The following is a 14172-nucleotide window of genomic DNA, read 5'->3' as shown; positions in this document are numbered from 1 at the left end:
TATCTATCCAAATCTCTTAAACGACCCCATTGTATCTGCCTCCACCACCATCCAATACTTATTCATCAGAGTATCAGAACTTTATCATACATTTATTGTAAAATTTTAATGTTAAACAAATTACAGAAAGAGCTCAAATAAAATAGGTCACTGAGGATTAAGACTGTATAGATTTCATTCTATGTGGGTATAGTAATAATAATTAATTGGTCACTCATGCACAACCCAAAAAAACTTCAATGCCTCTTCCCTCAGTAGGCTAATGAATTTAGCATTTCCCTCAAATCTTACCAAGTTTTATCAATGCACCATAAAACCATTCGGACTGGGTGCATAACAGCTTGGTATGCTCTGCATGTGACCTTAAGAAAATGCAGAAAGTTGTGGCACAGCTCAGCACATCACAGGAACCAGCCTCCGCTCTATGGACTTCTCACTGCCTCCGTAAAGCAGCCAGCATAATCAAAGACCCAACCCAGATATATTCTCTCCTCTCCCCTCAAACAGAAAACACAGAAGCCTGAAATATGTACCAGGCTCAAGGACAGCTTCTATTCCACAGTTGTCAGATTCTTGCATGATAAGATGGACTCTTGGCCACACAACCCATCTCATTATGATCCTGCTCTTCGTTTACCTACACTGTACTTTTCTAAATGCAAATACGAGGAAATCTGCACATTCTGGAATTTCAAGCAACACACATAGAAATTGCTGGTGAATGCAGCAGGCCAGGCAGCATCTACAGGAAGAGGTACAGTCGACGTTTTGCCTCCTCTACTGTCAAGATGAAGCCACACTCAGGTTGGAGGAACAACACCTTATATTCTGTCTGGGTGGCCTCCAACCTGACGGCATGAACATTGACTTCTCTAACTTCTGTTAATGCCCCCTTCATACCCTATCCCTTATTAATTATTATATATTTTTCTCTCTCTCTTTCTCCCTCTGTCCCTCTCACTATACTCCTTGCCCATCCTCTGGGATTCCCCCCTCCCCCTTTCTTTCTCCCTAGGCCTCCCATCCCATGATCCTTTCATATCCCTTTTGCCAATCAACTTTCCAGCTTTTAGCTTCATCCCTCCCCTTCCTGTCTTCTCCTATCATTTCAGATCTCTCCCTCCCCCTCCCACTTTCAAATCTCTTAATATCTCTTCTTTCAGTTAGTCCTGACAAAGGGTCTCAGCCCGAAACATCGACTGTACCTCTTCCTATAGATGCTGCCTGGCCTGCTGCATTCACCAGCAATTTTTATGTGTGACTGTACTTTTCTGTAGCTTTTACAAATATTCTTCATTGTTTTATTATACCTTATTCGAGCTCAATGCACTGTGTAATAATTTGATCTGTATGAACTGTATTCAAGACCATGTTTTTCACTCTACCTTGGTACGTGACAATAATAAACCAAAACCACCTAAACTTGGGACTACTTACAGTATTTCAATCCCTCCAGTCAGGTTTCCTGACACAGTACCAAACCAATTCTTAACACTGATCTTCAGAGGATATCATTTAATTGATAAAGCTCATCATTCTCCCTTCTTTTTCCATACCTACAGCCTTTGATATGCCAGGCCACGTCATTTTTTTTACAAAAAGTTTTCATCTACCATCCAAGTCAAATTACACTTTGTTCACGTCCATTCAGGGTGGATGGAGTGTCTAGGGAGGGGTAGCACCTCTGGTACTCAGCTCTCACCTGTGGCTCCAAGTAGCTGCAGCACACGCAGCAGCCACACCCTGGTAAACCGTCTCGGCAGACGGGCCAAACCAGCTGAGGGTAGTCGATGGGTCATCGACTCTTGGTGAGGGGAGGATTTGCCTATCCCAGTGTGTGAAGTCTGGCCCTGGCGGAGGAGACTGATTAATGGTCCAACAGTCAAGGAGGCAGGCCAGCAGGTGTTGGTGAAGCCTTAAGAGCACAACATGGCACTTAGACATCCTGGTCATCCACTGCAAGAGGTGGTGATCTCTTTAAGCTCACCCGGCAGTAGGCAAAGGCAAACCACTGCTGTGACCTGCCGAGTACATGATTTCCCAATTCTGTATGTCAGAGCGGCATGGAGGGAAATCGTCCGCCAACTGGAATTTCCAGATGCAACCTAAAGCGAGCATGTCCATTCATACCAATCCATGTGTGTGCCAAAAAAATTTCCACAATGCTTCCTTTTACCCAAGTCTGCAGCATCACCCAATGTCCCCATGGGCAATTTGATGATACCCAGCTCCTTCACTAACTCTTTCAAATTGCCTAGTGAAAAGACACAGCAAGGAGAAATATCCAACTAAACGTCAGGAAGGTTGAAAACAGAGACTTTGAATCACATGACAAACTTGGTTCTCTGGACATAAACCCAAATCTTCTCCCAAAATACATCTCAAACTAAATCAAACTGTTCATAAATCTTGAGCTATTCTTGCAAACAAGACAGATTTTCCCCAATAGAAACTAAAGGCTTCTCAGCATGCCACTGCTATAATTTTCCTTTGCGTGTTTTTAAAACTTTAAATGCAATTATGAATAGGCACATTACCTTACTCTAACATGGAGATTTTTAAAATATATCGTATATATTCCTGCGCCAATATGCACCCTCCAGCACTTTAAAACCCAGACTTATTTTCCTTAATAGCAATTTGTCAGACTATCTTCAGCAAACTCCAGTCTTCTATTGCATCCCCAAGTATATTCATTTCTTCAATTTAAAAATCCATTAACAGCTCCAACAACTTGGTCAATTAAAATTTAATATCACAACGCAATTAAACTATTGCACGAGTATTTTAAGAACTAGCTCTTTGCTACAGTGTTTTAGGGAAACAAAGGATAAAGATTACTGAAAATAAAAACTTATTTCAAGCGTTACTAACATTAAAACTGAAGATTTACTTACATTATAATTGAGGCCTTAGAATTATCACTCAAAGCTCAATGGTCACATACATTTGGCTTCAAAAGTCCAAGTTAACTCTTCGGTAATTTATTTTTTCCCTTTTTAGATGTCACTTCAAATTTAAGTTTATAAAAGCAATTAGCTCCTCCCATAATATCAATTAGTGGAGTTGATTTATTCAATCAGTCTATAAAATAGCGTCTGTATCATTGTGTTGCCCTTTAAAAGTATACCAAACCTTGCCCGCTCCTGTGGCTTAATAAACCTTCAGGGACAAAGTTTGTGAGCAGCTCAGTTAAGTACATGGGAAATTGCCTGGTGGGGCTGAGCAGCTGCATTCCCATCCAGCCCGTCTCCCTTCCTTCTTCCCATCAAAATGTCCATCTTTCCCAGAAATAAAGGCCAATCTTGCTCAGAATATTCCATTATTATAGTATATTCTAATTACAAAGTACTTATTAAGTTTTTCACTCAAGTAGCATTTCCAAACACAGGCTTCATTGGACTTGAATGTTAACGTAACATTGGCAAGGGCACGTAAAGGCATTTACAGGCATTACAGTCCAATCTTAATAAAAACATATTTGAAGAACAGAAGACATGTATAACAGAAATCAGAACTCTTATTTCCTTTTCCAATGCATAGAAATAACCTTGACAACATATCAGTTAAGAAATTCTTGAACACTTATTTCTACGGTAATGTCATGTTTCTCAACTGATCAACTGTGTTTCGCACCCAATTATTTTGATGAATATCAAAAAACTGCAAATCCTGGAAATCTGAATAAATACAAAGGAGTTGAATAATTTAACAGATCAAAACGGTGGAATGAGAAAACACCTAATATTTCAGGCCAAAGACTCAACATGACAACTGGAAGACAGAACATAGGTTAATTTTAAGTTGCAGAGAAGGTGGTGAGGACATGGATGCGACCACGTTAAACTCTCTGATAGGATGAGGCCGGGAATAAAGTTGTAAATATCAAGCAGTCAATGGGTTGGGGGGGGGGGGGAGGGAGTTGAAAGGAGGCAAAATGAACAGGCTGCGAAATGAGGGTAGTTAGAGATTGCAATCAACAAGGAATGCAAAAGGATGTCAAATATAGGGCTGAAGTATATGCCCAGCAAGTCAGGCTAATGAAGAGAAAAACTAAATCAATATTCCAGATAGCTATAACAGAAATGGCCATTTATTGATTCAGAGAAAGCAAGTTACCTGAAGTTGTACAATTCAACATAGCCTAGAAAGTTCCAGTGCTTTCACACAGAAGACACGGTGTTGCTCCTCAGTATAATAATGCAGTAAGCCACAGACAGGTCAGAACAGCAGTAGATTGGGGAATTAAATTGACAGCGAAGAGAGAATACTCAGTCAATGCTGCAGACTGGCTCTCCAAAGTCCACTGTATTCTGTATTTCTAGTGCAGTCCCTCTACACTGGAGAAACCAAATACAGATTTGATAATTATTTTGTGGAATACCTGCATTCAGCTCACCAAGGTGACTCAAAGTTCCCTGTTGTATGCCAACTGATTCTCCATCCCAATCTGTTTGTGGCCTCCTGAACCAGTACAATAAGGCTCAAAGTAAGCTCAAACAACAGCATCCAGTCTTCTATATGGGCGGGCACACTGCAACCTTCTGGACTCAATAGTGAATCCCACAACTTCATGAAATTCACCTTCTCCCTCTGTACTCAGTAATGTAACTGGCCAGTTTTGCTGTAGGTCACATTTTGCATGCCATAGTCCCTGACGGTTTGCGTTCCACACTCCCAGTGAGCAGTTGGCATATTTGCATGCCACAGTCCCGAGGAGACACAGGATTGTACAGGGGGAGAGAGTAAAAGCAAGCGGGGCAGTCGGCACATTTTGTGTGCCACAGTTCGCAAAGAGACATTCAACTGTGCATAATTAGGAACTTGGAAAGGTCCAATAAAAAGTTACTTTTAAGCAGAACAGCCTTTGTCAGAGTAGGCCAGTGTTCAAGTGGGGAGTCTAGGCTTCACGTAGGAGAGGTATAGGCCACAGGTAAATTTTTGTTTTCTTAGGATAGTGGAATGTTCCTCTTGCAGGATGTGGGAAGGCAGGGAGACCTTCAGCGTCCCTGATGACTACACCTGCAAGGTGCATCCAGTTGCAGCTTCTAACACTCATTAAGGAGTTGGAGCTGGAACAGGCAGGCAGTTACATCCAAGGTGCAGGACACGGGAAACTGGGTGACTGTCAGGAGGGGGAAAGGGGATAGACAGCCAGTGCAGAGTACCCCTGTGGCTGTTCCATCAACAACAGGTAAACTGCTTTGGATACTGTTTGGGGGTGGGGGGGGGGGAATGGGGAATGTGACCTAGCACAGAAAAACCACAACAGTCAGGTCTCTGGCACACAGCCTGGCCCTGTGGCTCAGAAGAAGAGGGAAAGAAGAGGAAAGCTGTAATGATAGGGTATGAAACAGAAAGGAAGCTCTGTGGAGGAGATCCAAGATGGTTTGTTGCCTCCCAAGAGCCAGGGTCAAGGATACCTCAGCTCAAGTCCACAGTATTCTTAAGTGGGAAGGCAAACAACCAGAGGTCGTGGTCCACATGGATGGGTGACAAGGTCCTGCAAAGTGAGTTCAGGGAGTTAGGTGCTAAGTTAAAGGGCAGGACATCTATGGTTGTGACCTTAGGATTGCTACCCATGCCACATTCAAGTGAGGACAAAAATAGGAAGAACATACAATTTAACATGTGACTAAGGAGTTGGTGCAGGAGAGAGGGCTTCAGATTTTTGGATCATTGGTCTCTTACAGGGAAGGCGAGCCCTGTACAGAAGGATGGTTTGCACCTGAACTGGAGGGGGACTGATATCTTAGCGGGATGTTTTGCTGCATGAGGGTGGGGGTGTTAAATGAGAACTGCAGGGGGATGGGTGGAGTGGTTATGGAGAAAGATGTTGCTAAGCCTACATACAGTCAGGAATCAAAAGGTCAAGCATGGTAGGACTAATGTTCAAGTATTGTATAAAAGGAGGATGGGCTCAGGGTATGGATCAGCACATGGAATTATGACCTTGCAGCCATTAGTGAGACTTGGTTGCAGGAGGAGCAGGACTGGCAACTCGATGTTCCTGGATTCCATTGTTTTAGATGTGATAGAATGAGAAGGATCAAAGGGTGGCATTACCAGTCAGGGAAAATATCAAGGCAGTGCTCAGTCAGAATAGACTGGAGAGCTCATTCATTGTGGTTTTATGGGCAGAACTTAAAAATAAGAAAGATATGACCACATTAATGGGATAAATTATAGGCCACTAACAGTCCACAAAATTAAAAGCAGTGAATTTGTAGAGATCACAGACTGTTGCAAGAAACACAAGGTTGTTATGTTAAAATCACATAAAGTAGGTTATTTTAATTTACCACATATTTACTGGAATGCCCATATTGTAAAAGGGCTGGATGGGAATGAGTCTGTCAAATGCATCCAAGAAAGTTTCCTTAATCAGTACATAGAAGTTCCAACTAGAAACAGTGCGGTATTAGATCTGCTATTAGGAAATGAATTACAGCAGAGATAAGTTTGTGTAGGGGAACAGATTGCATCTAGTGATCATAATGCCATTAGTTTCAAAGTAATTATGGGAAAAAAAAATAGGTCTAGTCCTCGGGTTGAGATTCTAAATCGGAGAAAGGACCACTTTGATGGTATCAGAAAGGCACCGACAAATGTGGAATCGGGCAGGCTGTTTTCTGGCAAAGGTGTACTTGTGAAGTGAGAGGCTTTCAAAAGAGAAATTTTGAGATTACAGTTTTATGTTCCTGTCAGAATAAAAGGCAAGAATAGGCAATATTGGTTTTCAAGTTATTGAGGCCCTGCTTAAGAAAAAAGGAGGAGGTGCTTAGCAGGTATCGACAGATAGGTATTTGAATACACCTAGAGAGGAAATCAGGTGTGCTAAAACAAAACACAAGTTTGCTTTAACAGTCGAGGCGAAGGAGAATCCTGAAGGGCTCTACATACATATTAAGAGCAAAAAGATAGCAAGGGGCAAAATTGCTCATCTGGAAGATCAGAGTGGTAATCTATGCATGGAGTGGAAAGAGATAGGGGAGATCTTAAAATTGATTTTTTTCCAATCTCTATTTACTTTGGAGATGGTCACAGAGGCTATAGACGTGAGGCAACGCAGCAGTGAGTTCATGGAGCCTACGAAGATTACAGAGGTGGAGGTGTCTCGAGGCAAATTAGGGTGGATAAATCTCCAGACCATAACAATGTCCTGAGGGAGGCTAGTGCAGAAACTGCACTATTATCCTTAGCCAAAATATTCTTAGTCACTGGTGAGGTATCTGTGGGTTGGAGTACAGTTAAATTTGTTCTGTTGCTTCAGAAAGCCTCTAAGAATAAGCCAGGAAATTACAGGCCAGTGAGTCTGACATCAGTAGTGGGCAAGTTAATAGAAGGTATTCTAAGGGCCTGGCTATATGAATATTTGGATAGACATAGACTGATTAGGGATAGTCAACATAGCTTTGTATGTGGTAAGTCGTGTCTAACCAACCTTAAAGAGTTTTTTCCAGGAAAGCTGATGAAGGCAAATGGATATGGTCAACGTGGACTTTAGCAAGGACTTTGACAGGGCCCCGCTTGAGAGGCTGGTCAAGGAGGTTCAGTCACTTAGACATTGGCTCCACAAAAGCAGCCAGAAAGTTGTTGCAGATGCTTGCCTCTCAGGCTGGACACCTGTGACTTAGCAGTGTGCTGCAGGGATCAGTGCTGGGTTCTTTGTGCTTGTCATCTATATCAATCATCTGGATGATAACGTGGTTAACTGAATCAGCAAATTTGTGGATGACATGAAAATTGGGAGTGTAGCATACAGCAAGGATAACCATCAAAGCTTGCAGCTGGATCCGGACCAGCTGGAAAAACGGGTTCAGAAATGGCAGATGGAAATTCACAGACAAGTGTGAGATGTTGCACTTTTGGAGGGCATCACAGGTAGATAGGGTCAGAAAGCAAGCTTCTGGCACATAGGCATTTATTAATCAATGTATGAGTACTGGAGTTGGGATGTTATGTTGAAAATATATAAGACGTTGGTGACACCTAATTTGGAGTGTTGCATGTAGTTTTGGTCACCTATCTACAGGAAAGATGTAAATAAGATTGAAAGAGTGTAGAGAAATTTTATGAGAATGTTGCCGGGACTTCTGCACCTGAGTTATAGGGAAAAGTTGAAGAGATTACGACTTTACTCCCAGAAGGTGAAAGATTGGAGGAAGATTTGATACAGATATACAAAATTATGAAAGGTAAATGCAAGTAGACTTTTTCCATTGAGGCTGAGTCATGGGTTAAGGGTGAAAGGTGAAATGCTTAAGGGGAATTCTTCACTCAAAGGATAGGGAGTTTGAGGAATGAGCTGCCAGCGCAAGAGGTGGATGCAAGGTCAATTTCAACTTTTAAGAGAACTTTAGAAAGGTACACGGATGAGAGGGGGGGATTGAGGACTATGTGCAGGTGATGGAACTCGGCAGACTAATGACTCGGCCACGACCAGATGGGCCAAAAGGCCTGTTTCTGTAGTTTTCTATAACTATGTCATCTACTTGTAATATTACCATAGTTTTTCCTCTCTTTTTTGCTCCTTATTTTCTGTCTCATTAATTGCCCTAATCTCAATTTATATTCAGTTTCTCTTACCAGCCAGGAATTCTTGGAAATTTATCCCACAGCAAACCTCATCTTACATGCATATAACAAGATTTCCTTTGTGCAGCTCTCTGCTTTCATAGCAATTTAACACTTCTTTGTCTTCTCTCTCTTCCAGTTGTGATGGAACCCAGAATATAAACACAGGCTCTCTTCCAACAAATGCTGCTAGACCCGCTGTGTTTCAGCATCAGAATCAGGTTTATGGAAAGTTTGTTGTTCTGCAGCAGCAGTACAGTGCATTTCATTAAAATTTACTATAAATATACAATATAGCCAGCCAGTGGTGAAGTGGCACCCACACTGCACTTTGAGGTAAGTGGTCCCGGGTTCGAATCCAGCCAGCTCCTTGTACACTTTCCATCTGTGTGGGGTTGAGAGTCAAGCCCGCAACTCGGCTTCATAAAAGCAAAAAGACAGAAATGCTAAAGAAGCAGAAAGACTGCCTCCTAATGCGCCACGAGGCAGAGAAAGGAACAATAAGTTACAATAAATTTTTTAAAATTAGCGCAAAACAAGAACAAAAAGTGAGCGAGTGTTCTGTTCTTCCATTCTGTTACGATACCAAGTATGATTACAGGCTAGGGATAATATTTCAGGGTGCAGAATTAATCAGTCCCCATTTTAAAGTCACAAATTCTGTCCAAATCAATTGGCATCACAAATTCCTACAAAGCTATGTAATAGGTAGGTGCTGCATCTACTTGTCAAGTTGCAATTAAGCCTTCCTTCCAGCTAAGATGCTACTCATAGCTGACAGGGTGAGTAATTTCAAGCTCCTCTGTGTCAACATCTCTAAGTTCTATTCTGGGGCCAATACATTGAAGCAGTTGCAAAGAAGGCAGAACAGCGGCTACATTTCATAAGGAGTTTGAGGAGACTTGGTATGAAAAAAAAAGAATCACAAATGTACTGTGGGGAGCATTCTAAATAGTTGTATCACCATCTAGTATGTTGGGGCCATGACACAGGATCAGGAAAAGCAGCAGGAAGTTGTAAATTCAACCAGCTCCAACATGTCCTCCCCCGCATCGAAGGACACCTTCAAAAGGTGATACCCCAAAAAAGGGGGCATCCATCAGAGGACCCCCACCACCCAGGACATGCCCTCTTTTAAATTCCTACCCTCAAGGTGGTGGTACAGGAGCCTGAAGATACACACTCAATATTTTAGGTACAGCTTCTTCCCTTCCATCAGATTTCTGAATGGACATTGAACCCAGGAACACAACTTCTCTTTGCTCTCGTTTTTCACTAGTCATTTTATTTCTTATATGAATTTCTGATTGCATATGTATTGCAAAACCACAAATTTCACCATTGTGATTCTGAGTCAAATGTGAAATAGGAGATCTTCAACAAGTTTACATGAATTGGAATCCATGATCAATGGCAACATTGAAGTGTATAAGGGATAATCTTGATATGAATCAACCCAGCTGAAATAGTTTAAATGTGTTAATTTAAAATAGAGGTTAATCTGGAAAGTGAGAAGTCACTTTTGTCAGTATTAATCTCATTCTCACATAGATTAAAGAACAAAGATGCTAACACTGCAAGTTTCAATTTCTACAAAAGATACTTCCTTCTTAAAATAAGGATACAATTTTAATCCAGCTAACCCAAAACAGGAACTGACCCAAAAATGTTTCCATAAAGGAAGAATTTGAGATTAAAAAATGTTTCAAAAATCTATATAAATACCACATTCCCTGCAGTGTGACATCACAATGACATAATGACTTCACAAAGCACACAACTGATTTTCAAATTACAAACATGATTATCTTGCTCAAAATTAACTAATTCTTCAAGTATTATAACCAATAATATCTGGTATTATTGAGTACTGAGTTATACCCAATAATACCTTGAAGCACAAATCTATTCAAGACAAAATTTTACTTTAAACTAAGGTTATTAATATCAAAATACATCTAATCTGTTTTTTTAAAAAAGCTCCAACACCTGTATCTAAACTGTCAAATGACTGGATCTTTAGAAGTCTCAGCTACAACAATCATTAGCTGTTGGTTTTTGATACATAAAGACATAAAACATGGGAAGTTAAACAAAGTTACGTACTAAAAAAGGTTTAAATAAGTCACACGCTTGCATTAAGAAGCTAATTTTCATTATCACTCGAATACCATTTGTGCAAATGGAAATTGAAACTGGGAAATTTTATTCATAGAGAACTCCAACGCATCAGTAAAATCCAAACCCCATTTTATTAAACGTCTAATGTTAACTTATGCAAGGTTACCATGTATTAAAAAACTATAAAACACAAACCAGCCCTTACCTTAAACATTCATAGTAAACAAAATTTGTGTTTTTTTTTCTAGTTAATTTCGGTGTAACCGACACGCCTAAGCAAGAGTTAAACCGCAAGATACAATTGTCCAACCTACCCTGGCCAAAACAAATAGATCATTTAAGTAGATTTAAAAAAAGAGGAGTGGCTCTGCCATGTCCTACCTGCTCCGGCTCTAATTCGGCAGCCTTTCTCTTTCTGCTAACTATTTTTCTCGCCATGGTATGGGAGGGAAAGTCTTTGAATCCACATGGAGGTAGAGTTAATAAGCGGTTGAGTGGGCTAGGCCTTCGAGAGGGAGAGAGGTTGGTTATTACTGATTTGTTTTCCACATGTAAAGCCCACCTCTTGCAGGCAATTACTGCTGTGATTATTGTAAAGCACCGACCGTGTGTAGTCGGCGTTATTTTACAAAAAGCAGCCCGAGGCCGCGTGCGAATACTCCCACCGAGCGGGGTTTGGTGTCAAAAAGTCAGCGGGCGCACCGACCGATCGACGTACGCTGCCCTCCCCGTGCTCACTCTATAATCTTCCGGCCACATCTGTCGCGGTACGCACGCGATATTCTTCCGCCCAGTTAGTGCACTCTGCGTTCATCCATCACACAACATGATCAGTCTTAAACTTCGCCTCGAACTGAGAGGCAAACAATATAAATGGTGGAAATCTGAAATAAAGCGACGGAAATATTCGACAAAGGTGAAATCTGTGACTAGAAATATGGAGTTAACGGAATGGGTTGGTGTTCTCTGATCATAACAAATTAGAAAAGCTGTCTATTTAAAATCGTTCAATTTTGGGTCCTGTGGACGATAATGGGCTTAAGTTGTACGAAAATGTGTTGTTCCTTAAATCTTACATATGGTTATACTCAAAAGTTCGGAGTACATACATGTCACCACCACACAACCCTGTGATTCTTTTTCATGCGGGCATACTTAGTAACTGTAAACAGGATCAATGAACAACAACAGTGCAAATTCAAATATAAATAATTAGCAATAAGTAATGAGTATGAAATAACAAGTTAAAGAGTCCTTAAAGTGAGACCATCAGCTGTGGGAACACCAGAAACAGATTGAGTGTATTTATCCCCTTTTGTTCAAAAGCCTGATGGTTGAGGAGTAGTAACTGTTCTTGAACCTAGTGGTGTGAGTTCTGAGGCACCCGTATCTTCTAACTGATGGGAGCAGTGAGAGAAGAGCATGGCCAGGGTGGTGAGGATCTTTGATGATGGATGCTGCTTTTCTACAGGAACGTTTCATGTAGATGTTCTCAATGGTTGGGAGTGATTTACCCATGATGTATTGGGCTGAATCCACTACCTTTTGTCGGATTTTCCACTCAAAGGCATTTAAGTTGTCAGATATACTTTATTGTCGCCAAACAATTGATACTAGAACATACAATCATCACAAAGATATTTGATTCTGCGCTTCCCGCTCCCTGGATTGCAAATGTTAAATATTAAAAATAGTAAAAATTAGTAAATATAAAAATTTAAATTATAAATCATGAATAGAAAATAGAAAAATGGAAAGTAAGGTAGTGCAAAAAAAACCGGGAGGCAGGTTATGCTTATAAAAATATATAAAATGGGAAGGCCTAAACAGAGTAGATGTGGAAAGGATGTTTCCCATGGTGAGAGAGTCTAGGGCAAGAGGGCACAGCTTCAGGATAGAGGGGCGCCCTTTCAAAACAGAGATGCGGAGAAATTTCTTTAGCCAAAGGGTGGTAAATTTGTGGAATCTGTTGCCACATGCAGCTGTGGAGGTTAGGTCATTGGGTGTACTTAAGGCAGAGATTGATAGGTTATTGATTGAACATGGCATCAAAGGTTAAGGGGAGAAGGCCGGGAACTGGGGTTGAGAAGGAGATTAAAAAAAGGATCAGCCATGATTGAATGGCAGAGCAGGCTCGATGGGCCAGGTGGCCTAATTCTACTCCTATGTCTTATGGTCTTATGGAAATGAATTTCTGAATTTAAGGGGATTGCTCCACAGACCCTCCCAGTTGGTGCTGCTTCTTGTTCCTTACATTCCTCTTTGAGCTGTTGTATGTGAAGACCTTGACAACTGTATCTTAAAAGGGACCTGCTAAATGTTTCCAGCATCTTATGTTTTTGTTCAGATTTCCAACATGGGCAGGTTTTTTTTTGTTTTCCCTCTCTCTATTGGCTCTGTGTGACTTGCTGAATAATTACAACATTCACTGTTTAATTGGATGTTTTCTCTATTTTATATCTCCCAGTTCCACTGTTGTTCCCCCCCCATCTTCTCCGTACTCAGTAATTGCCCACTGTTTATATTTCCGTCAGCCAAATTATCTGTGGCAAACGTTTGTTATGCTCTTTCAGTGAGCTCCAATTCGGTCTCATTGAGACTCTCCGGGTCTCCACCTTATCACAGACACTGCCTTTGTTCTCTCTGTCCCTCCCTGTCCTCTGCAACATAAGATGTTTGATTTTTAACTTTTGTACTGTTCCCTGACCTGCTGAGTATTTCTGTTTTAATCCGTCATAATGAATCAAGCTCCTTACTGAGCAAAGATCTGAAACTCCCGATCTGAAACAAATACAACAATGAGAAATGGTCGAATCACAAACAAGGGATGTAGGGTCTTGGCCCGAAACATCAACTGTTTACTCTTTTCCATAGGTGCTGCCTGGCCTGTTGAGCTCCTCCAGTATTTTGTGTGTATTACATTATATCAATGAGAAATAGTCTCTATTGGCTTGGGAAAGTGATCCACCATTAAGCCCTAGCTGAGTGAAAACAAGAGACACATATCCTTTCCTGTTTCCCATCTTATCTCATCTTGCATAAGATCAGTTAACAACTTCCTCCAAGTTTCAGTTCCCATGAAGCTTTGGACTTCATCTAGGCTGACTTCAGTGAGCTGCCCTCTTCCAAAAGGAATCCTGCTGAAGGGTTTCGGCCTGAAATGCCGACTGTACTTTTTTTCCATAGCTGCTGTCTGGCCTCCAGGTTCCTCCAGCATTTTGGGTGTGATGCTCGGATTTCCAGCATCTGCAGATTTTCTCTTGTTTGCCCGTCTTCCATCTTCATTCAGAATCAGTTGGCAGTCATACTATCCAGCTGCACTGACAAGCATTCTTAGTCCCTCAGGATCAGGAATCAACTCCAGCTTGTGGGATCTGAAGTGAATGTGCCAGAAATGAATAGTTTCTTGTGTTTTATAGAATGAGCGGGTGGATTATTTGGGAAGTAGTGCACAACTAAAGCTGTTTTTACTTA

At 41.2% G+C, this 14172-nt stretch overlaps 1 protein-coding gene across 2 annotated transcripts in view; it reads right to left on the bottom strand.

Moving 5' to 3' along the window:
* The window catches only part of dcaf12 (DDB1 and CUL4 associated factor 12), an 82200-nt gene extending 70765 nt beyond the window's left edge, over positions 1–11435 (bottom strand). The window contains exons 1-2 of one of the 2 annotated variants that reach the window (XM_063042059.1): positions 11304–11428; positions 11080–11203 (exon numbers count right to left, since the gene is read on the bottom strand). In XM_063042059.1, coding sequence (XP_062898129.1) covers positions 11080–11136 — 57 coding nt within the window. In that variant the 5' untranslated portion in view covers positions 11137–11203; positions 11304–11428. Of the gene's footprint in view, positions 1–11079 lie in introns of both variants that reach the window. The other variant, XM_063042058.1, reaches the window with a different exon arrangement.
* Between the last annotated feature and the right edge of the window lie 2737 nt (positions 11436–14172).

The sequence above is a fragment of the Mobula hypostoma genome, chromosome 3, assembly GCF_963921235.1.
Source record: "Mobula hypostoma chromosome 3, sMobHyp1.1, whole genome shotgun sequence".
NCBI classification, from domain to species: domain Eukaryota; kingdom Metazoa; phylum Chordata; class Chondrichthyes; order Myliobatiformes; family Myliobatidae; genus Mobula; species Mobula hypostoma.
This window is presented reverse-complemented; position numbering and strand designations above follow the sequence as displayed.